The sequence below is a fragment of the Ornithodoros turicata genome, chromosome 1 (genome assembly GCF_037126465.1).
Source record: "Ornithodoros turicata isolate Travis chromosome 1, ASM3712646v1, whole genome shotgun sequence".
NCBI classification, from domain to species: Eukaryota; Metazoa; Arthropoda; class Arachnida; order Ixodida; family Argasidae; genus Ornithodoros; species Ornithodoros turicata.
Window position 1 is genome coordinate 118818192 of NC_088201.1, and position 22675 is coordinate 118840866.

General features: G+C 46.6%; 1 protein-coding gene across 1 annotated transcript in view; it reads left to right on the forward strand.

The window, feature by feature from the left end:
• The first annotated feature begins 201 nt into the window (after positions 1-201).
• Positions 202-22675, forward strand: part of LOC135368363 (A disintegrin and metalloproteinase with thrombospondin motifs like) — a 148334-nt gene continuing 125860 nt past the window's right edge. Inside the window, exons 1-2 of the mRNA XM_064601574.1 lie at positions 202-329; positions 12415-12590. Of these exons, the coding sequence (XP_064457644.1) occupies positions 275-329; positions 12415-12590 (231 nt within the window). The 5' untranslated portion in view covers positions 202-274. The remainder of the gene's footprint in view (positions 330-12414; positions 12591-22675) is intronic.

Here is a 22675-nt window from a genome sequence, read left to right on the forward strand (position 1 = left end):
CGCACGTTGGATAGCAAGATGCGCAAGAAGTGAAACACCCCAGCAGTGCAATTCATCTGAAGCATTTCTTCGCAACAATCGAGGAAGCCAGTGTGAAAAGGATATTGAGCAACAAACTTCCTGGCTATTGTTCCGTTGGTGATCATCAGCGATTGAAATGCCAGGATGCATTCCATTCCATGTGTTTTGTGTCCACTTTGAATTTCTGAACCTGAGAAGAGTTAGTTTTTCTGGTCCATTCGTTGTAGCTTCACCGATTTCCCCTGTAGGCAGGATGCATACACTCGTCATAGTAACAGCTTTGGTGCGGCTCGCAACGGCATTTCAAGGTAGGTACTGTTGTGGTTCAGAGAGGCGGGCACCTATAAATTTAGTTCTTACGAAATGGACGGACACGCAAAAGATGAGTTTCCCATTATAGCGCACTTTACTGTCGGGTACACACTTCTTTCTTTCTTTGTTTTAAATTAAATGCTCATAATATTATGAGCTATATATTATATGAGCTATAGGCTACAATTAAGATTTAACTCTTTAGCGTACGATGTTGACCTTTTTGGTAGTGTTACCTTGTATAGGAATTCTGTTGTTGACTACTTAAAATATTGTCTTCCATGATGATTGGTGTTTTATTTTAAGTGCAACATTTTAAGGCTTTTAGATGTTATGTGCACTTTCTAATGATAAAATAGTAATAAACAATAATTATGAGGAACACTGTCTTAGTACATTAGTAGTAATTTCGCTGCTCGTATTTCATTCAAGTTTTTGTTAGGTATAGCATACGTAATATTTCAATACATTTAATTACGCAGTGCTTAATGAACCGGTTCACATGCGCAATTGAAGTCCGCGTAACGGCTCTTGCAAACCAGCCTTTAGGATGAGCATCAACGAATTAGAGACACTGCTGTATGTTTACGGTGCTTACAGAAACAAACCGAGGAGAAAAATTCACTGTAGTCTTTGGCGCACTGCCAAACGTGTAAAGAAATGGGATTTCATTGCAGCAGACGAAGGGCGGTCTTCCCTGTGACCGCACATGATTTGCATGCGCCCTACGACAAAGCCGACCTCTTGTTGCCATTGGCCTCGTGCACAAACACGGCTTTCGCATGAAAATACGTTCATTTCTTGTTACAGTCACGGGTCGCGCGCTTCTGAACATCTAGCAGAGTGTGACGCTGCACGGTTTGTGGAAATGCGCTTCCCGGGGTTATCGGCCTCAAGCCTTCTAGCTTCGCCATTATCGGCCGCCGCGTCTACATCTCCAGCAGCAGTGTCGGCACATCTGCGAATTCTACAGGGCGTTTGCTCTAACGTGTCCAGAAATTTTATTTAAACCGAGCGATAAAAGAGGAACAGCTGCTACTAGTGAAGCAGCACTTGTTTCTTACTCAAACAGCAGAAAAGTACCACTTGCTTTTCTTTTATCGCTCGCTTTAAATATAATATCTGGGCACTTTAGAGCTAACACCCTTATACTTCCGCAAATGATCTGCAGCACAGCGCCTATATACGCTGCAACTCCACGGTGTCCGTGTTGCCTAACAACGTGGGCGACATCACGTGAGACGCCCCCTGCAGACACTTAAAGGGGTTGGGAATCCAATCACGAATATTACGCAAAGTCATGGCTGAAATGTAGATTTATGGGTACCAAATATCTCCGTCGAAGCCCCTTTACGCTGCGTTCCCGCGCCACATGAACGCGGACAGGGACGCCTAAATAGGGACGAGGCGCGGCGAAGTGAAATGAGCGGGAGCGCTATGACGTACAGCATAGAGCAACTGGTAAAAGCGTCATCGCCTGCCTACTTCATGGAGCTGCCCAGCACCGCGTGGCACCGCGGTCGGCGGGGGCCTCGAAAGTGGGAGATTTTTAAAACTCTGTAGGCAGGTTTGGGGTCTGGCCTATTTTCTTCGCCGACGTGAAGAGTCCCTGTGGAATTTCTACACTTTTACGAAGTTAAATGAAATGGGAACAATAAAACGAGATCTGAAAACGTTCAATGCGCGGATACAAGCGTATCTCTGTCAGAGCTGCAGCGTGAGAAAAATATTCTACAAAACAACCTGGGCAAGAGTGTCTCAATGAAAATACCATGTTCACGTAAAGGCTCCCACCGACACGTTGGTTCTCGCTGAAAAGAAGTACACGGGACACAAATAGTTCACTACACTACATTTCAAAACTAGATAATACACAACGAAAACAGCTTTATTTTTAAGATGACGAATGACGAGTTTCATCGCCACGGGCGATACTCTACCCCATTGCTGGTGGTGATGTTGGGAATGAAGACGCAACGCAGACGCGGTTGTTCTGCTCACGTCTGTGGTGGACCGTGGCTCACAATCTCGTCCTCACGAGTCGTCTCTTTGTGTGGTGTGACAGGAATCGGAGTCGGTGTACTGACGGCGTCGTGGTGAACAGAATCGGCCGATGAATCCTCGTGTCGGCCGCTCTCTTGTCTCCTGTTCATGTCGCTGTAGTGTGATTACGAGGCGGACGCCAACACCTTTGCCGACGATATTAGACAGTAATCGGTGTCGCGTCGTCGTAGTGTGAGGCGGTATTTAGCAAGTCAGCGGCATGAGTACGTGAAAGCATACGCTCGTTGGTGGTTGCCAAGGTCTTGCCAAAGATTAGGAGGCGGTGGGTTCGGATCCTACCACCGGCTGTGCTGTTTAAAAGGATTGGGCCAGTTTCATGGACGTGGCTCATTACACCATTGACGCATTCTAATACACGCCAGAATACTGAGGAAAAATAATTATTATTCTACGTGTCATAGCTACCGAGATACAACACATTGAACACACTCGCGAACAAACCCCAGACGTCAGAGAGTTCAGAGATGGGTCCATTTCCATTGGCAGAGGTAAGCACGTAACTTCTCGTACGCTACTTCACTGGCTACGACGAGTGTTGTGATGTCAAGAGTTTCGGTATTCGCGGTGCCCACTTCCTCGCTTCCATTACCCTCTTCGCTGCGAAGTTTTCAATGGAGGTTCACATGAGTGCAAAGAACCGTCTTTTACCTTTATCTGGGATAACCTGGGATGACTTGTCGCAAACTCTTTAAGGTTTTAACTGGGCTTTTCGACATATTTTCCGGACGAATGCTGGCACAGTTGCCCCTGAAGTCGGCCCAGGACAACAATCAACTTCCCTGTCGGCTACTCTTTCCTGCTGACGTCTCCCTCTGTCCAGTACGGCAATTTTTGGTGTACAATAGAAAGTTTTAGCAAAGTGCGTCCCCCGCACGGTAGATTACCGTCGGGGCGGCCACGCGACTGCGCATGCTCAGATGACGTCACCCTCACCGTATCTCTCCGGCCGTCGCCGTAGCTCCACTCACTTGCCGCCATTACCGGAGACATTTACGGTAGCAATCTTCAGCATGGCTGTGTCGTCTGCTACGGTGGCACATGCTAGAAAGCGATTTACAATCGCCGACGATCTACGTCTACTCCGCGAGGTGCTCGCGGAGAATTCCTAGGAGTCTCCGGCGAAATGGGCTTCTATTACGGAAGTGGTAAACATTGCTTGCGGCAAAACCTTCACAACGAGAGGCATAAAAGAAAGGAAAGAGCTCCTCCTCTCGCAATTCAGGATACCAATGCCGTTTCCAGAACAAAAGTCCGTTCGATAGGTCGTCCACAAAATATTTGGGAAGGAATACCATTATATTCTATATCTTGTTCATTGCGCATCTCAGAGACGCGTCTTCAATTCGCCCCCGGCGAGCGCGTCTCCGGTTCACTCCGGTTTGCTAAAAGTGTTCGCGCTGGCGTGGCCCCGGATACGATCGGTTCGCATTCACCGTATTTGTTGCCGATCGGGAGCTGCAAAATCTGATTTGCTAACTCTCTAATACTGCGGCGCTTCTTGTTTGATAACGACGGGTACACGCGGCCGATATCAAGGTCAGCGACAATCAGTGCTTCGTAAACTTTCGTGAGAAATCTGGCTATCGCGCGGGCCGTCTACGTTGCGCATGCTACGAATGACGCCGGAACCGTGACGATACACGCGGCCCATTCTCGATAATTCCCTGTCGTGCACAAAAAGATTATAATCCCCAAGCCTGGGCATTCGAAGAGTAAAGTGTGGTCTTGTGTTGATCTCATAGTTCATTTTTTTATTGCGTGTTAGCGCCGCGAAGCAACTATGTCCATGAGCGGCGTACAGACGTGAGCAAATGGAGTGAGGACAGCAGGAAGAGTGGCGGACAGGCGGGTTAGTATGCGTCCTGGGCCGGCTTCAGGGGGAGTGTGCTAACATTCGTCTGGAAAGTATTCTGAAAACCAAGGAAAAACCTCAGACAGCACAGCCGGCGGTACACTCTTAAAAAAAGGATGTACTTTAACTCCTTTCTTTGCCGCATATATAACCCCATTTTGGAGAGTACAATTACGCTCGAAAGGGTGTCTCCTCACTCCCTCAAGGGTGTAGCATAACACCTTCTCCATGCCTGGGAGTAATATTACTCTCCAGTAGGGAGAAAGGTGTTATGCTACTCCCTTGAGGGAGTGAGGAGACACCCTTTTGAGCGTAACTGTACTCTCCAAAAGGGTGTTACATATGTGGCAAAAAAAGAAGTTAAAGTACACCCTTTTTTTTAAGAGTGTAGGATTGAAACCCATCACCTCCCAGCCTTCAGCACGACCTTGGCTACCAGCAACGAGCGGACGCCTTAGCCCACTCGGCCATGCCGCTGGTCAAGAAGTATTTGAATAAAGCGTTCGTCAGTTGTTCATCGAGTTCAACTCTGCTTCATCCGCGACAGTTCTGTCGGAATTGCAGGACAATACAGAGTTAGAAGAACAACAGCGATAAAGTAGAAGATTCCGTGGTTTATCAATGGAACACACCTCATTGCAATTGCCTAGCCGGGAGATCATGACGGACACTACACTACGGCCTATCCCCTCACGGCGCCTGGCGCGCCTGCACGAGCGCCGGAATCTTTTAACGAGGAGAAGTGGACGAACAGGTGGACGACTGGATCGACCAACACGAGAGGATTTCGAGGTTGAATTGTTGGAATGATAAGCAGAGGCTCATCAATGTCTACTTCTCCCTCGAAGGCACGGCGAAGACTTGGTTTGAAAACAGGGAATCGACGCTCAGGACCTAGGATACTTTCAAGAACAAAATCCGCCACGCCTTCATCTTTGAAATGCACACCGAGCAAGCCGAGCAACTGCTGCAACGCAGAGCAGAGCTCCGGAACGAGAACGTCACCAGCTTCGTCGAGGTCGTACTGAGGCCTTTTCGGCGAGCTGATCCGACGGCCCCCGAGGAGAACATGGTTCAGCGACTGATGCGGGGTGTGAAACAAGAAGTGTGGCATTCGATCGCGGCTACCGCCGATGCCCCTACCGACGACTGGACTTGCTCCAGACGCCCCCCGCCCTGACCACGATACTCGACCGACCACCACCAAAGAGTATTTCAGATAGCGCTACGCCATTGCAGGTAGACGACGCGGCTATTTCTACATTTACGCGACTCTTTCGTCTACTACCCGAGCTACTGTCGCCGGAGCAGGTCGCAAAATACCGGACGCTCCCCATCCCCAACAATACTACGCAGCCGAGGCCGAGGATCTCTCTGGCAAAGCCCGAACTGGGGAGATGAAGAACTGCAGCTCCAGGGGATGAAGCTGCTGACATACATAATTCTGCAAATCCCCCAACGCGACGTACAGAAAAACGTCGTGCACGCGAGTCCCGAAACAATTACCAGGGATCTCCGAAGAATTGTCGAAGGCGAAGAAACAACAGCATTGATTGATACTGGGGCCGACAACTCGGTTCTCAGTACGGCATGCGCTACACCTTGCTAACACGGGTGCAACCACGACGAAGGCTATACCGCATGTGGCAATTGTCACTCTCAGCACATCAACTTACCTGCGCTATCCTCGATCTTCGTGGCCGCTACGAGTGACATGGCGCAGGATTGCTGTTTTCTAGCCGAATCGGTCAAGTCGCCCTAACATCTGATAATGGGATTGCGAGAGGTATTGCACATATCAAACAAGGTAATGCCAAGCTACGCATTACGAATTTTCGCAATGAAGCGCAGCATCTCACCAGGGGGCACAAAGTTAGCTCTCCTCAAAGAAGCGTACGTCGGCACAAATGTTTGCCTGATGGACAATAACCACCATATCCGCCCCAGGAGAATCGACCCATACCATTACGACGTGAATACCCAACTTAGTGCCACACGAAAACAAACAATTCTCAAGACGCTTCACTACTTCAGCGACTGTTTCGCTAGTTCATCTAAAATACGACAGACGTAAATCGCAAACACCAGGTTGTGTTCGAAGAAGACATGTGCCCGAGCCATCGGATGCCCTGTCGTGTATCAACCAAGGAGCGGGAGGCAATCCGAACCCAAGTACAGGACATGCTTGACGATGACATAATTCAGCCGTCGAGAAGCCCCTGGGCACCTCCAGTTGTCCTCGTAAAAAACAAGAACGGCACAGTCAGGTTCTGCGTCGACGACCGCCTACCACCTCCCACGCATCGACAATCTCGACCGGCTTCAAAACGTAAATTTATTTTCGCCCATGGCGGGCTACTGGCAAATAGGGGTTCACGAATGGGACCGAGAAAAGACTGCGTTCGTGACTTCCAAGGTACTACACGAACTTGAAGTAATCGCTTTTGGAATTTGCAGAGCGCCGGCGACGTTCCATCGTGTCATGGATACCGCGGTAGCAGATCTAAAGTGGCAAACCTGCCTCAACTGCCTCGATGACGTCGTTGTCTTCGTAAGGACGAGGAGCACATCGAACGATTGCCGAAAGTCCTCGAAGCTATACCAGCAGCAGGTCTGACATTGAAGCCCCAAGAATGTCGATTCGGTTACCAGGGACTTAAATTTCTGGAGGTCTTGTGGGAAGTGAAGATGTGCGTTCGGATACTGAGCAGACCGCAGCTATCGCCAACTTCCAAGTACCTGCTAACGTATAACAGGTACACAGGTTCTTCCTGCTCTGCGCCTACTACAACCGCTCCATCTCGAAATTCTCAAATATTGAATCACTACTCAACTCCCTGACAAAGGATGGAATTCCTTTTACACGGCATGAAGCGCAGAAATAAGCGTTCTACGATCTCAAGACCCGGCTTCAAATAGCACTCGCACTAGTCCACTTCGATCCGAAAGCCGCAACCGAAATCCACACCGACCCAAGTAACGAAGAGCTGGGTGCGGTTCTTGTCAAACTCCGAGGTCCACTCTTAAAAAATAACTTCACCGCATAGCACATTACTAGCCAACCACTATCTTGAATGATATCGTTATCTGACCTGATTGGTTGAAAACGTGAGGCGTACGCCTTTTTTGTGACAATTATGAACAGTATAAGTGTCACAAGAAAGGCGTACGCCTCCCGGTTTTAACAAATAGGGGCAGATAACGACATCATTGGAGATGATGGTTGGCTAGGAGCGTGCTATGCGGCGTAGTTCATTTCTAAGAGTGTTGCATAGATCACGTCATAGCCGATGCAAACAGAAAGCTGTCCAAGGCTAAGGAAAACTACTCAACGACAGAAGAAAAGTTCCTTGCGCTTATGATGTCTCTGACGAAGCTTCGTCCCTACTTGTACGGACGTGAGGGGTAGTGGTTCCGTGGTGATACCACACCTATTTCGTCCCCTGTAGCTCAAACGGGCAGTGGCACAAACTTGAAACCACGCAAGCAGATGGAGCACGTGTCGCCCTCTCGGAGCAAGCAGTGCAAACGCGCTTGAATTTCATCTTCACGGTTCGCGGGCTTTTCGAAACAATGCAATTCACGTGCGAGTGATCGGGTTGTTTTCTTCGCTCTGTTTCTTCGACTATATAGTTCCCACGCACGCGCCAACTGCTATTTGGAGAAAAGTAGACCTTGGAGGTAAGTAATACATGGTTTGGCTTCAATATCATGTCGCTAAATGTTCGAAAATTGGAGCAACGTTTGCGTGGTTTCAATTGGAGCCACTGCCCATCTAGGGTACAACCGACACTATTCTGTTTTGTCGCAGGGATGGCCTTTCCTTCGTCTTTCTTTTACCGGAACAAAGCTGTTCCAGAGGACATTCCGTCTGATACAGAGTCTGTTGTGTCAGGGAGTGACACTGACGATGACTTCACTCCCCGTGATGATGAAGTATCAGAGAGAGGAAGCATGTCGGGTGAATCTGATGGGGAAGACGAGGATACAAGCACTGTCACCAACAAAAGGCCCATAAAGTGGATGAAAAAGGATTATTCACCGTCCCTGAATCAATTTTCTGAGTTCACTGGAGTCCTATGTGACAGCGCATTTGAGACTGAAGTGCGCCCTGTGGATGTGTTTCTCCAGTTGTTTCCTGAAGATTTGATTGACGACATGGTCTTTCAGACCAACTTGTATGCCGTCCAGAACGCTACGACATTTCCCCCAACAAATAACGAGGAAATGAAGGCATTTCTGGCCATAAATATCCTCATGGGAATCAAGAAACTCCCGAGCTACAGGGACTATTGGTCTAGCATGGAAATAATGAGGGATCCGTACATTGCAAACGTCATGTCGGTAAAGCGCTTTAGCAGCCTTCTTTCTAATTTTCACATCAACGACAACAGCAGGGCACCTGAACGTGGAACGAAGGATTACGACAAGCTCTACAAGGTGCGCCCACTGCTGAACAGGCTCAGCCAAACTTTTGCAAAATGTTACGCCCCAACCAAGTACCAGAGTGTCGACGAATCTATGATAAAATTCAAAGGGAGGTCCACGCTAAAGCAATATATGCCGCAGAAGCCGATCAAACGCGGGTACAAGGTGTGGGTTCGAGCCGACGCAAACGGGTACATCTGCCAGTTTGAGATCTATACTGGCCGTGGAAAGGATACGGTGCCCGAGCACGGCCTTGGTGAACGTGTTGTGCGATCCCTGTCAGAGGCCCTCCACAACAAACATCATCACGTGTTTTTTGATAATTTCTTTACATCGGTGCCTCTGCTCACAGACCTTCTGGAGAAAGGTGTATATGCCACTGGTACCATTCGTGCAAACAGGAAGTTTCTTCCAGAACTCAAGTCCGATAAGGCAATGAAAAGGGGGGACGTAGACCAGAGCGTGTCAGCTAGGGGTATCTTGGTAGCCAAATGGAAATACAAGAGGTGTGTGACAGTTGCATCAAATGCCCACGGTACCGAGATATCAACAGTGCCGAGGAAGTCCAAAGACGGATCAACAGAAACCATCCCGTGCCCACAGGTGGTCCTAGACTACAATTCCCACATGGGATACGTGGACAAAGCTGATATGATGAAGAGTATTTATGAAATCGACCGGAAAAGCCGCAAGTGGTGGCATCGCATTGCTTTTCATTTCCTGGATGTTGCAATAGTAAACGCGCATGTCCTCTATACAATCAGGTAGCCACGAATGCTAATGTCACCCTCAAGGATTTTCGCACGGAACTTGTAGCAGGCATGCTGGGAGCACAAGAACTCAATAAAAAGGGGACAAAAAGGAAGCGATCTGAGGTTTGCTCATTCAAGAAGCAGGTTCCCGCTGACATCAGGTATGACAAGGTTGCCCATCTGCCGATACATTCAACGTCGAGAAGGTGCCCCCAGGTGCAGCACGAGGGCCACACCCAGGCGTACTCGGTGGATATGCAGGACGTGTGATGTGGGACTGTGTTTGCAACAAGAAAGAAACTGTTTTATTGAGTATCACACAAAGTAAACGTTGTGTGCTAAATGGGCAGTGGTTCCATATGTGTGCCACGTTGTATAATAAAAAGTATGAATAAATTTTTGAAAAACTTTGTCTTAGGGGGATCGTACGCCTGAAACCGAGCGCAGGGCGGTTTATCATCATAAAATAAGCAGTATAAAGTAGGGTGCCCCTGAAAGGGTTAAAGTTGTGACTGTCCACCATGCCCTAGGTTGGCTAGCTAGCCTAAAGGACTAATCAAGACGACTCGCACGAGGGAACCTCCGACTACGGGAGTGTTATTTAACCGTCCCGTACAATTCCGAAACAAAGCACAACGACAAAACAGAGACGGCGCAGACTAACTGGTGCACGATGATGAGCATGATGGTGCATGCTCATCATGAAAGCACAACGACGCAGACTGCTTATCGAGGACAACCCTCTACGAACAGACGACAGATTCAACGACGATGATGACGACGCCTGGGTTTAGTACATACAACGTCCATGTCTTCCATATACTACAGCGACCGTGAGCTCAGAAACCTGATCGACTGCCTGTAACACAGAACCACACATGTTGCTACAGTCCTCAGCTCCGGAGACCACTGCCCAGCTTCACGTTACATAATGGCGCTCTATATAAACAAAACCACAAATTACATGGCTCATCATGGCTCCTGGTTGTATATGAATATACGTGCTCTGATATTCTCGCATCATGCCACGACAAACCATAATCTCGCTACCTAGGCTACAGCAGCAGAAGAGAAAACTATTTCAGGCCAAGGTTAGAGACGACTGTTCATCACTGCTTGAGGACCTGAAGGTAATGCCGGCGTCGGGGGGGGGGGGACCTCACCAGTAAGAACGTCCGGGCACCTACAACTGATTGCGCCATCGACAGCACCATTTGAGAGGATATGAATGGACCTGCTACTGCCCTCCCGCGGTCATCACCAGGGGACCGCTGGATAATTGTCACCACCAATTGCCTCACACGGTACGCTGAGACCCTTCCGCAGGGAACAGCGTCGGATGTTGCCAATTTCTGCATTGAGAACATTGTTCTACGACACGGCGCCTTCCGGCAATAACCACTGACAGAGGAACTGCCTTTGCAAGCAGGTTGGCTCAGGGAATCCTGCAACTGAACTATACCTCACATCGGAAGACAACAGCCACAAACAAATGGTCTTACAGAACGTCTAAACAAGATTCAGGCCGACATGATTTCCCTGTACGTTGACGTCGAGCACAAGATCTAGCACAAAATGCAAATCTATGAGACCTTTGCTTACAATACAGCAAAGAGACAACCGTGTTCACGCCATTTCGTCTTGTTCACCGACGATGGACGCGATGCTACCTCACGAACCCAATGATTAGGAAAGCGACGCGCACCAGAGTACGCATCGCACAGCAACAGTGCGTCAACTCATGCAGGTACAAGTTACGCCGAAGTGACCCACAGTTACAAACGGGATATTTGGTGTGGGCATGGGCTCTCATTCGATGCCGAGGGCTAAGCGAGAAACTACTCAAGCGCTACTTCGGTCCATGCACAGAATCGGAGAGGTCGACTACGAAGTACACCCTGAAAGCACCACTGCCTGTAGGCGACCCCACGTCCGGAAGTTGGTCACGACGTGCGCCTCAAGTAGCACTATTCACGATAGCTTGATTTCATGAAGCCAGAGGGCTATTGGCAACTCTCTTGCAGGCAGGACGAACCAAAGATCCCAAACAACAACAACGGATATCTTCTGGATGTACGAATAATGTCCTAACGAAATCGTACATCCAGAGAATATTCGGTGTTGTTGGGGATGTAACTAGGGAGAAACTGGCGATCCCTTCGCACGGCTGTTCCCCTGAAGGTTTCGGCAAAGCGGAGTATCGGCGACTCCCTCGCTAGGCGGACATCCGAAAGGCTGCATCTTTGCAGCCATATGCTACACCCTAGCCTGGAACACCCCCGAAGGTACGGCGAAGAACATCCAGGGTCATCGACACAATGCCGCGTTTACAGAGGAGGCAATGCCAACGCTTCTTGTTTGATAACCACTGCAACACGATACCACGGCCGATATCAAGGTCAAGGACAATCACCGCTCCGTGAAATTTCCTGAGAAATCTGGCTATCGCGCGAGCCATCTGCGTTGCGCATGCTGCGACTGACGCCGGAACTTTGAGGATGCGCGCGGCTCCTTCTCGATTAATCCCTGTCAGGTGCAAAATACTTGTAAGCCCCAAACAGGGACACTCGAAGAGTCAATTGTGATCTTGTCTTCATCTCAGCAAGTTGCTGAAGAACTCGCTCGTCAGTTGTTCATAGAGTCGTCATTCCTGCTTCCGTGACAATAAACATCATGTATATCAAGTACCCGTTGGTTCAAACGGGATTTTTACTCGTCATCACCTCGCGTGTTATAAAGGTAACTGGCGGTCCTATGCGGAAACGTGTCGCTGTATAGAACGCATTCATAGATAATACTGACGGCCTCGTTTCCAACTTTTTCCGCGTAACAAGTACATAGTTTCCGCTGTATAACATGCGTGTTATACACGGAGAATTACGGTAAATATAAAATGTTTCATTTTGCAAGGAGTCACCGAAATTCATTTTAGAAGTGGTTCCAACCGTTTCCATTGACTTATTTTGAACATGGTTGTTCTTTCAGCCTCTTTCCAAGAGTCCGTCGTGTTCCCACATCTTCTTGAGGAAAGGTCTCAGAATGGTGAAAAAGTGCTGCGATTGAACGGCGAGTTAACGCTGAATTTGAAACAGAAATCTGCTTATCCTGATACGCTGCTGCTGCGGACGAATGAAAACGACGGGACCACAAAGGAGAGATACGTGAGTCCCATCAAACTAATAACCAAAGGTATTTGTCTAATATCTGATAGCAAGTCTCCCTAAACCGTGAAGGTGAGCCACTTTATATCAGTACCAATTTTTAAAAACTTTGAGAGTTCGGCCTTACGTTGTCGAAGAATGGCAAAATTCCCAGGAGTGTAGTCGCGTGCCCGAAGAGCGTCACGGTCCTAGACGCAAACAGACATCTCGTGAGCTAAATTACTCGTGAGTCTCGTGAGTTAAGTTCTGTGGCAGTGCGTGATGACGATGACAGAAACACGCCACTGTCGTGCACTACGCTCAAGCCATTGCTCGCCACTGCAGTCCTCCCGGCATTTCTTTTACGACATGTGATTGAACGCTTCGCTTACAGGGACTGTGCGCCAAATTGGTGGCGCCGCGATGCGGCCTCCTGAGAAAGTACTTTTCGAGATAGACGCCGAGTAGCCAGCTTTGTTTACATGTGGAGTACGACGTCTTTTTTGCCACACCTGAACTGTTGCATCGCCAACTGTGCAAACACCTAAAAGAACTTTTCACTAGTGACCAGATGCTTAATTCTCGTGATTTCTTTGGTGCCAATACCACCGAAAGCACTAGACTCGCAGCGAAAAGCGTTCGTGACGCGCGTTCGGCCCTTTCATGATGTGTGTAAAACATGAGCGAACATATTATAAACATTCGCTGTTCATAAATGGAGGTTTGACTGTATTTCTTTTGTTCTAGTTCCGACTAAAGTGAGGACCTGCAAAATAATCAGTGATTTATAGTGGCCACTTTCGTGACGGTGAAACGCCGCTGGATACTGTATCATCGCCCAATGCACCGACCAAACGGCAACTTACTTGGAGATAATCATTCAGGTGTTTCATCACCAGTGCGCAGAGCCAATATTGCGATGGGCTCGACGAAAGGAATACGAGACTAGGTCCAAAACATGATGTTAAAAGTCGCTGAGTCAGAGAAATGCACCTTCGTGCAGTCTTCGCTAGCAAAGTAGGATTTTGACATCAAATAACCATTCTCTCGATGTGCCACGTACAGGTGTTTTGACACAGACAGACGCGACTGGCCGTATCTCCATCCGCAGTGTTAGATGCATTATAAATACGGTGGTTGCTTCTGTGCAGTTTGTCTCCATTGTCTTCGTTCGTGCCCCTGAAAGAGTGGACTTAAGAGTGGACTGAATTGGACATGAAAGAAAAATATGGAGAGGTTCGTCAAGGAGGTCCCATATTATTTGCACTTCGACAATCAGCCCTTCTAATTACGGCGGTCGCAACGCAAACTACGGTTCCACTTGATAATGCACAGAACGGAGGGAAGGCATTGGAAAGCACAGATAATTCCAAGACTGCCACTGGTGACGCTCTCGCGATGGGGAAGCGCGCCGCCTCTCGGTGTCGCACAGTGCCTATATACGATTCTAGTGCTTTCCCTCGATTCCATATAGCTGTGGAACTCTGCCGCACAAGAAGGCCGTTTCGACAAAAAGGGTATTCCCGTTCCCTTTCAGCTCGGCTCTCGGATGCATCGTACGGAGATTGGTCCTCATTTTGTGGAGACATAAAAAAACAGTGGGGATTTAGTGGTAAATGCGAGAGAACTGCGTTAGCTATAAGCGCCTTTTCCAGTCTATACGTGATTCCGTGTATGCACGTCCGGTTTAAACCCGAGTTCAGGTTCAACTTCCCGACTATAGACCGTTTACAGCATAGTTATCTGGGCGCCGCCATCTTAGCGCACGCAGTATGGCGGTGCAACCCAGAGACGCTTTCCCCGATTTTCAACTTTTTACAATGAATTCCGGATGGAAGGATGACACTGGCTTTGTCAGAACCTTAAACGTTCAGGTGAGTGCGCTTTTTTATGCAGTTTAAGTTGCATTTGCTTGATTTAGAGTGACATTTCTGCCCTCGTGCGTCCCACATGATCGGCTCCAATATGCTCGAGTTACTACACATTTCGGCGGTATTTGTTTTCCTTTGTTGCGCATACGTTACGTTATAGATACGTTCATAATGAAATATCGTAAGATCGTGATTTCTTGCTTTGTATCACAAGAGTTGTGGTACAACTCCCCGAGGAAGATATGCATGTATAAGGGCTGTTATATTTCGTTATGAAGTAGCATACTTTTATTAAATTAAATATATTTTATAATATAATAATATATAAAATTTTATAATAATATATTTTATATAATTAAAAATAACAATTCGTGGAGACTTGTGGTGCACAGCACATCCCCTAAGAAACACTGAGTTCTGCTGTAAAGTAAGCCGCATCATTTTAGACGCATACAACTGCATGATCATCGAGATAGAGAGAGACGGAAAGCCTGCGCTGAACTACAGAAGGTTTGCAAAGGAAATGAACGTGTTTGACAGTGGCCATGTCGTTGTAGTACTGTGCCAGTGCAACTATGGTGTATGTGCTTTAAAGGCTGACATCAAGTCGACACAAACAGTGAGCAGAACGTATAGTACAGAGATCCGCTTCAGGCCCATCTTGGCGGCAACATGCACCTGTAAAGCGGGTTTGAGCAGCACGTGCAGTCATATCAGTGCGCTGCCCATCATCAATAGAGGCGACAAACAAGGGGCTCACGAGTTCTTCGTCCACTGACAAGGCATGTACATGCAACCGTTCTACTGCAAGGAACGTGACCCCTGCTACCATGGAGGAAGTTTATTCTCACAAGCAGTCAACGCCTACAGCGGAGTTTGGGGCTCACACAGAAATGCTGTGTCACTCTCTGCTGCATTACACACCCTCGCTGACTTTCCCGATTAAAAATCATTCCTCTGTAGATTCGATACCCATCCTTGTCGGATCAGCTTGTTTTTCTCTCCTTGTGGGAACCCGTGCATTGCAAAATGCCTCGAACAAACACGGGCAGTCTGTGTAGCGACGGCTCGTGAATATGACAAACTGCTTCGTCCCACACGATCAGATCTCTGTCAAAGTTTCTACACTCAATCACGGAACAAGCGTTCCCTCTGCGTTTCCACATTTTGCACATAACTGTAGCGCAGCGGCTAAAAAGCTCGGAAGCGCTCACATAAGCGAAGGCACACAGGTACTCGCAGAAGGCAAGCAATGCCGGGGCTAGTGTGGCGCCATCTATTAGCTCTTGAAGCAACTGGCTGCTGTAAACGGTCTATACTTCACTTCCGCTATCCACTTCCAGTCCAACTTGCTTCCGGTTGTCCACCTCCAGTCTATACTTGACTTCCAGCTTTAATTAGTCTCAATTGCTCTCAATTACCCTATAATTACACTTTATTTACCGAAAGTAATCGCAGGTTCCCTGATGTAATCTTGAATTTCATTTAACTATCTGTAATTACGTTTACTTGGATTAATTACTCCCAATTTCCCTTTGATGGAGGTTAATTACTTTTAGTTACTTTTAGTTACCTCCGCTAACCAGCCGATACCTTCGGTAATCTTTCATTTCATTTAATCTTTCTCCTATTTAAACATATCTTACATTGGTTACCTCTAAACTCAACTTTCTTGCTTTAAGTGCCTTTAGTTACCTCCAAATACCCTTTCCTCTAAATCTTAATTCCCTTCAACTACTTGCATTTCATATCATTTACCGTAATATACATTTACCCTATATCTCCCCTTTACATCTCCACATCCCGCTGACTTCATTTTTTGAGTTTAAGCTGCTCCTGTGGTAGCATCTTTGTCCTTGTATATTTTACTTCTCGTCTGTCCGCACGTCGACACCGCCGTTTTTTCGTTGACATGACACTTGTAACGCTAACGCATTAATAAATACCAGCATGACTCTGAGCACAACCTTCCAGCATAATGGCGAGCATTCTGCTCCCTGAATATCAAAGCTGCCACAACAAGACCTGATCTACCAGCTCCCGTGGCATAGTGGTTAGGATGATCGCTTGCCACGCAGAGACTGGGAGGTGACCCGGGGTCGAATCCTGTCACCGGCTGTGCTGTCTGAGGTTTTCCAAAGACTTTCCAGACGAATGTCGGCACAGTTCCCCTGTAGTCGCCCCAGGACGCATACTAACCCCTCTGTCCGCCACTCCTTCCTACTGTCCTCTCTCCATCTGTCCACGTCTGTACGCCGCTCATAGCCACAGTTTCTTCGCGGCGCTCACACAGAACCAAAACTAAAAAAAACAAGACCTAATTTGTAAGATGGCACTCCCTCTGGCCGTCATTCCAAAATACGAGGGGTGTTCAAGTCAAACCGGGACTTTCTGTCTCCTGAATGTACAAATGGTTCGCGCTACCGGCAGTAGCTGTTGTTGACTCGCGCTACTTCTTTTTCGTCATTGTCACACGCTACAGGCCGCCGCGTTCACCACGTGGTGGTCCCAAGTTTGGGCAAAACAGAAGACACGGCCTGGACAAGATAGCAGACAACGAGGTGAGCGCGCACAGCGAATTGTCATGAAGTTTCTCGTGAATGAAGGCGTAAAGTTATCTGAAATTCACAGAAGACTTCAGGCTCACTATGGCCACGATACACTTAGCCGCAGCAAAGCATTTGAGTGGTGCAAACGGTTCCAAGACGGGCGTACACCAGTGCAGGACGAACCCGGCCGGGCCGGCTCAGAGCCCAATGTCAGAGTTCCTGAGAACATCGAACTTGTGGAGCGCCTGATCCTCAAGGACCGACGGATAACATATCTCGACTCGAACTTGCTCAAAAGACGGACCTTTCTGTGGGAACGTTGAACACTATCATTCATGAACAACTCCAGTTTCGGAAAGTCCCGTTTCGGGTCCCGAGGCAGCTCTCCGTATTTGACCGGCAGAGAAGACTGTAAATCTCAGAAGAGCTAAGGTACGGTTTCGACACTGAAGGACAGCCGTTCCTTGATTGGATCATCACGTGCGATGAAACGTGGGTGCACCATTTCACTCCTGAGTCTAAACGCGCATCAAAACAGTGGAAGCATCCGGGCTCGCCAGCTCCCAAGTTCAGAAGCACCCCGTCTGCGGGTAAGGTCATGGCCACGGTTTTCTGGGACAAGGCTGCCGTTGTTCATGTTGATTTTCTGCCCAGTGGTACCACCATCAATAGTTCATATTACTGCCAGGTTCTCAGGGATGTGCATAAGGCGCTGAAGCAAAACCGGCTGGGCCTCATCACCAAAGCAATCCTCCTCCTACAGGACAATGCGAGCCCGCATACCGCGCATCTCACGACACGCACCTTACAGGAACTTGGCTGGGAGTTGTTGCCACATCCCCCTTACAGTCCAGACCTCTCCCCCAGCGATTTCCATCTCTTCGGGCCACTGAAGGCGTTCCTTGGGGACCGCCACTTCAGCTGCGACGACGAGGTCATGAATGCGGTCCGATCATGGCTGATACGCGCGGTAATAATTTCTACACTGCTGGCATCCAAACCCTCGTGAAACGCTGGGACAAGTGCTGTAGTGCAGCTGGAGATTACGTTGAAAAATAAAACTAATTTCTCGCCTGTAAGTTCATTCTACTTTTGCGAAAAGTGAAAAGTCCCGGTTTGACTTGAACACCCCTCAGATAAGCACAATGGAAGACACATCAACACGATTATAATATTTCTTAGCAGATATTGCTTTTGGAAACTTAATCATTAGAAGCAGCACAGTTCACACATGAACATAGATCAACTTCCAGATAGACCCAATTCCAAAAATATACATGAGAGTCCTACTGAAAAACTATCATTCTATTAACAGTGTTAAAGCCTGCGGGCACTAGAAATTGAATTTTTTAATTGAATTGAGTTTTTTTAGCTCATAATGAGGTAAAATGCAAACTATACATTAAATAGTTTTTTTTCTTTCAATTTTTACGTTGGACTTTTTTGTTAGACTAATGTTAGTTAAACAAGGGAGAATTGATGTTCTGAGGCTGGAACATCATAGAAAGGACAAATACATAAAAGGCCTCAGATTGCCTGAGAAATGAACCATGAAAGATGGAAGTCACTGAAAAGGATAGCCAGCTGTGGGACTCGAACCCACATCTTCTGGATTACCGGTCCAGGGCTCTACCAATTCAGCTAAGCTAACCCGCCTCCTCAGCGAGTTCCAAGGGTGCGTTATCTGAAGGGACAAACCAGCCACTCTCTCTCACTCACCCTCCTTTCACTCTTACATTTTTGCTCACTCATACACACATTCATACGACGGGATCGACGCAAGCTGCAACTGTTAAACAAATATTCTAATCCCTTGTTCAACAGTTGCCGCTTGTACATAAATACATACAAAGTACATAAAGTACATGAATACATACAAAGCTTGTAAAGCTATGGCTTTGTATGTATTTGTCCCTTCTATGTTGTTCCAACCTCAGAACATCAGTTCTTTCATGTTCAACAGTTGCCGCCTGCGTCAATCCCGTCGTATGAATGTGTGTATGAGTGAGCAAAAATGTAAGAGTGAAAGGAGGTTGAGTGCGCGAGAGTGGCTGGTTTGTCCCTTCAGATAACGCACCCTTGGAAGACGCTGAGGACGCGGGTTAGCTTAGCTCAATTAGTAGAGTCCTGGACCGGTAATCCAGAAGATGTGGGTTCGAGTCCTACAGCTGGCTAATCTTTTTACTGATTTCCATCTTTCATCGTTTAATGTTAGTTGTTTAAAATTAAATTCTACATTTCCCGCTCTCTTTATGCCAGTGTTGTTAGTTACCGAAGAACACTCGTGGTCCTCAGGACATCCTCATAGTGTCATCGCGTCCTCGTCCGTGGTGGAATGTCCGGAGCAGATCGAGAGAGTGTCATCATCGGATCTTCCAGTGATAGTCATTTGCATACGTTCTCCGGCCATCAGCCGGAGGACATATATAGAAGTAAATTAATTTAATATTGCATTGTGCATCTCGATGCCTGCACCCAATAGTTAATGTTCCGGTTTGTTTGTCATAACCAAATTCAACCGAAGTAGCAGTGATCATATGAAAAGTACAAAAATACTACGAAGACAAAATACCAAAAATACAGGGGTACAAATACAAATTGAATGATTTCAATGGATGCTCCATGCAGTGTGTTCAATGTGCGATAAAATATAGCTTGATAGGTATTTCATTGTGACCTTGTTGCCATGACCATCCGAGCAAGGTCCCTGACGGGATTCTACACGGAGCATTTCCGTGGAAGATACAGAAAAGTGATGGAATATTACAGCGCGTGCTTGACTTTCGATGGATGTTTTAAATCAACTAAGTAGCAAATCCTGACCTTACCTTCGTTGTAACCCAGTAATCCAAGGTCATCGTCACTGCAGTGATGCTTATAGATGAAATTGAATTAAACTTAGGTACCTCGTCCTTCGTTTTGACTGAGACGCTAGGAGGACTCTCGCACATGCTTGTGCTTGCAAGACAACACAGTGTATCTGTTTTATGTACGAAAGGAAATGCCACTGCCGCACATTTCTCTCTCGTAGCCTCCTTTACACTTAGTGCACAGGACCTTTTATATTTTAGCTTTCTATAACGCAGTATCCATTCTTCGTCATCGAAAACAATCGAAGACGAGAAACGGAAAATGACAAACTGGTGGCCGAGGTTCAAAAACTGCGAAAAAAAAAAAAAGGCTTTGTTTCTGCGGTAAACGTCTGCTCACTTCTAAACGAGAGAAATGAAAGAAGATTCACTATAGCTACATGGAGAAGAACATTAACCCACAGTGCTCCTGCGACTATTCCAGTTTTGTCCCCAGATGTTGTCCCTATAGGATCCTCTCTTGAGTCTCATTATAACACACACTTTCTTTCACTCTTTCTTACCCTGCCGCCCGTTATTATACATCATGTTTGATTGTCTCTATGCATTAAACTCCAATCGCGTTGATTTTTTATTTTTTTTTGTCAAAGTTGTCATCCAAGTTTAGGAAACTAAACGTTTCAAGGAATATGGATAACATGGGGTGTTTGAAAGAAACTATATTAAAAATGTTTTTTCTTCATAATCACTACGAAATATTGTTTTGCATTCGCTATAGTACAGACATATAACAGAAACGCCCATTTGTAGTAAGAGTTCCAGCAGAAGTCTTTGAAAGTTAAAACTGCCACACATCAGTAAGTGTTGAATTAATATTTGACCAGGTGCTGCAATTTACGAAATGAGTTGTAGATAGTGTAATTTTCACAGTACGCAAGCCTTAGCTAGCTCAACAATACTTGACGACGCACGAAGGTTTCGAGATGACATATAATTTAATCGAAGTTAGATCTTTCTCTATGTGCACTACAACAAAAAATATGGATCCTCCTTACCGTGGGGATTCATAGTTACGAATGTTTTTCGGGGAAATATACTTAAAACTGGAAGAAAGAGTCATCTGCGTGACGCGCTTACGCGAAGCCACCCGACATCGGAAACGTTTCGGCAACACGCCGATACGTTTCCCCAACGCTAACGACGATCACGAAACCCAACGCCATTCGGCGCGCCCGTGCGTTAACGCGCTACCGCAAGCGAGCGTGTTGCTTGTTTCTTGAAACGAGTTCATCGTCGGGCGCCTTCACGTAGGTGCGTATTTGTGGTAATTGTTCCATATAAAATATCGCCTCTGTGCAAACCCTGCCAACAGTCGGCTTGTCCTCCCCTACGAAGAAAGGAATGTTTGAGAGAGATAGTGTCCCCAATCCCTACGGGAAGAAGCATGCCCAGTTGCTTTGCTTTGGCTGTATAGAGAGAGACAGAGACAGAAAGAAGGAACAATACATCACGTGATAAGATTTTTTAAGTTTTAGTACCTTCAATGTCAATAAGTGTCATTTCAACAAATTCAAATGAACCGTGCGATATACACCGCTTGTACATGATAACTTTATCTGACTGCTTTATTGATGAACGCGATACTGTCTGCAATGATTCCGATTACGTCTGAAGTTCAGTACTTCAGTTTTTCGTTACTTGACCCCAAAAACTCCACCATCAATACCAATGGTCCTTCCAGACTTGATGTGCAGATATTTTTGTAACGACTGTAGATATCGCATACAATTTCTTCAAAAATACCTTCAGCTCTGTCATTTCTCCCATATCTGCGAATGCGACCATGTCTATGACGTAATGGAATGCAGCGATAATGGAATTCTTTCGGGCCTCTTCTTTTTCAAAGCAATTTTTTATCACAGCCTCCCATGACTCATTGTATCATGTGCAAAATCCGTCCATCTGTCCGATAGTGGTTCCTTTGTAGAGTGATTCATTATTCTGTTTTCCAGTGTGTTTCTGCACTTAAAGTTTGTCTTAATTAAGGCTTGTCTTTGTTTCAATTGTTCACTTGATTGACATGAATTATAAAATATTGATGTTGAGTCGTATACCCACTGAGCTGGGATTTATATAGAGAGGATGCTATTTCTGAGTTGTGTCTGACGATTTCCTTTGTACAAAAGTTTTTACATTAATTCGCATTTCAGATTAATATTTGTGTTGTTTCTTCATGGTTGCTGCATGTAGAGCTTTCCGTTGCAAAGTTGTCATAAACAGTTGGAAGTTATTAAATTTGGAATGATTCCCGTTTAGATAGAGTGGTTGAGTATTGTTTCGCTGAGGTTAGCATAATATTTCTCGCTTGCTTAGAAAACGATTCCCTGAATTAATTATTTGATTGTCTTTGTTTCAGGTATCAATCGATTGACGTTAATAAAATTATCTTGAGTCAGGTATTATATCGTGTTGGGAAAGCCCCAACTATATATTTCGTATTTCCGAGTTTTGTCTGATGATTCCCTCTGTAGAAAAGCTTTACGATATGTTGCATTTCAGATGAATACTTGTGTTGTTTGATTGTGGCTGCTGCATGTAGAACTTTCTGGGACAAAGTTATGATGAGCAGTTGGAAGTTTCTGGGTTTGATAGAGTGGTTGAGTATTGTTTCGATCATAGAATAACGCTAACTTTCTCTATACGCTCTTCAGAATCGAATAATGCTAGCACCTATGTGTGATAATTGTTCAATAAAAAATATCGGCTCCGAGCAAACTTTACAGGTAATCGGCTTGACCTCCGCTTTGAAGAAGGGAATGTTTGAGAGAGACAGTGTCCTCAACCCCTGGAGGAACAAGCATGCGCAGTTGCCTCGC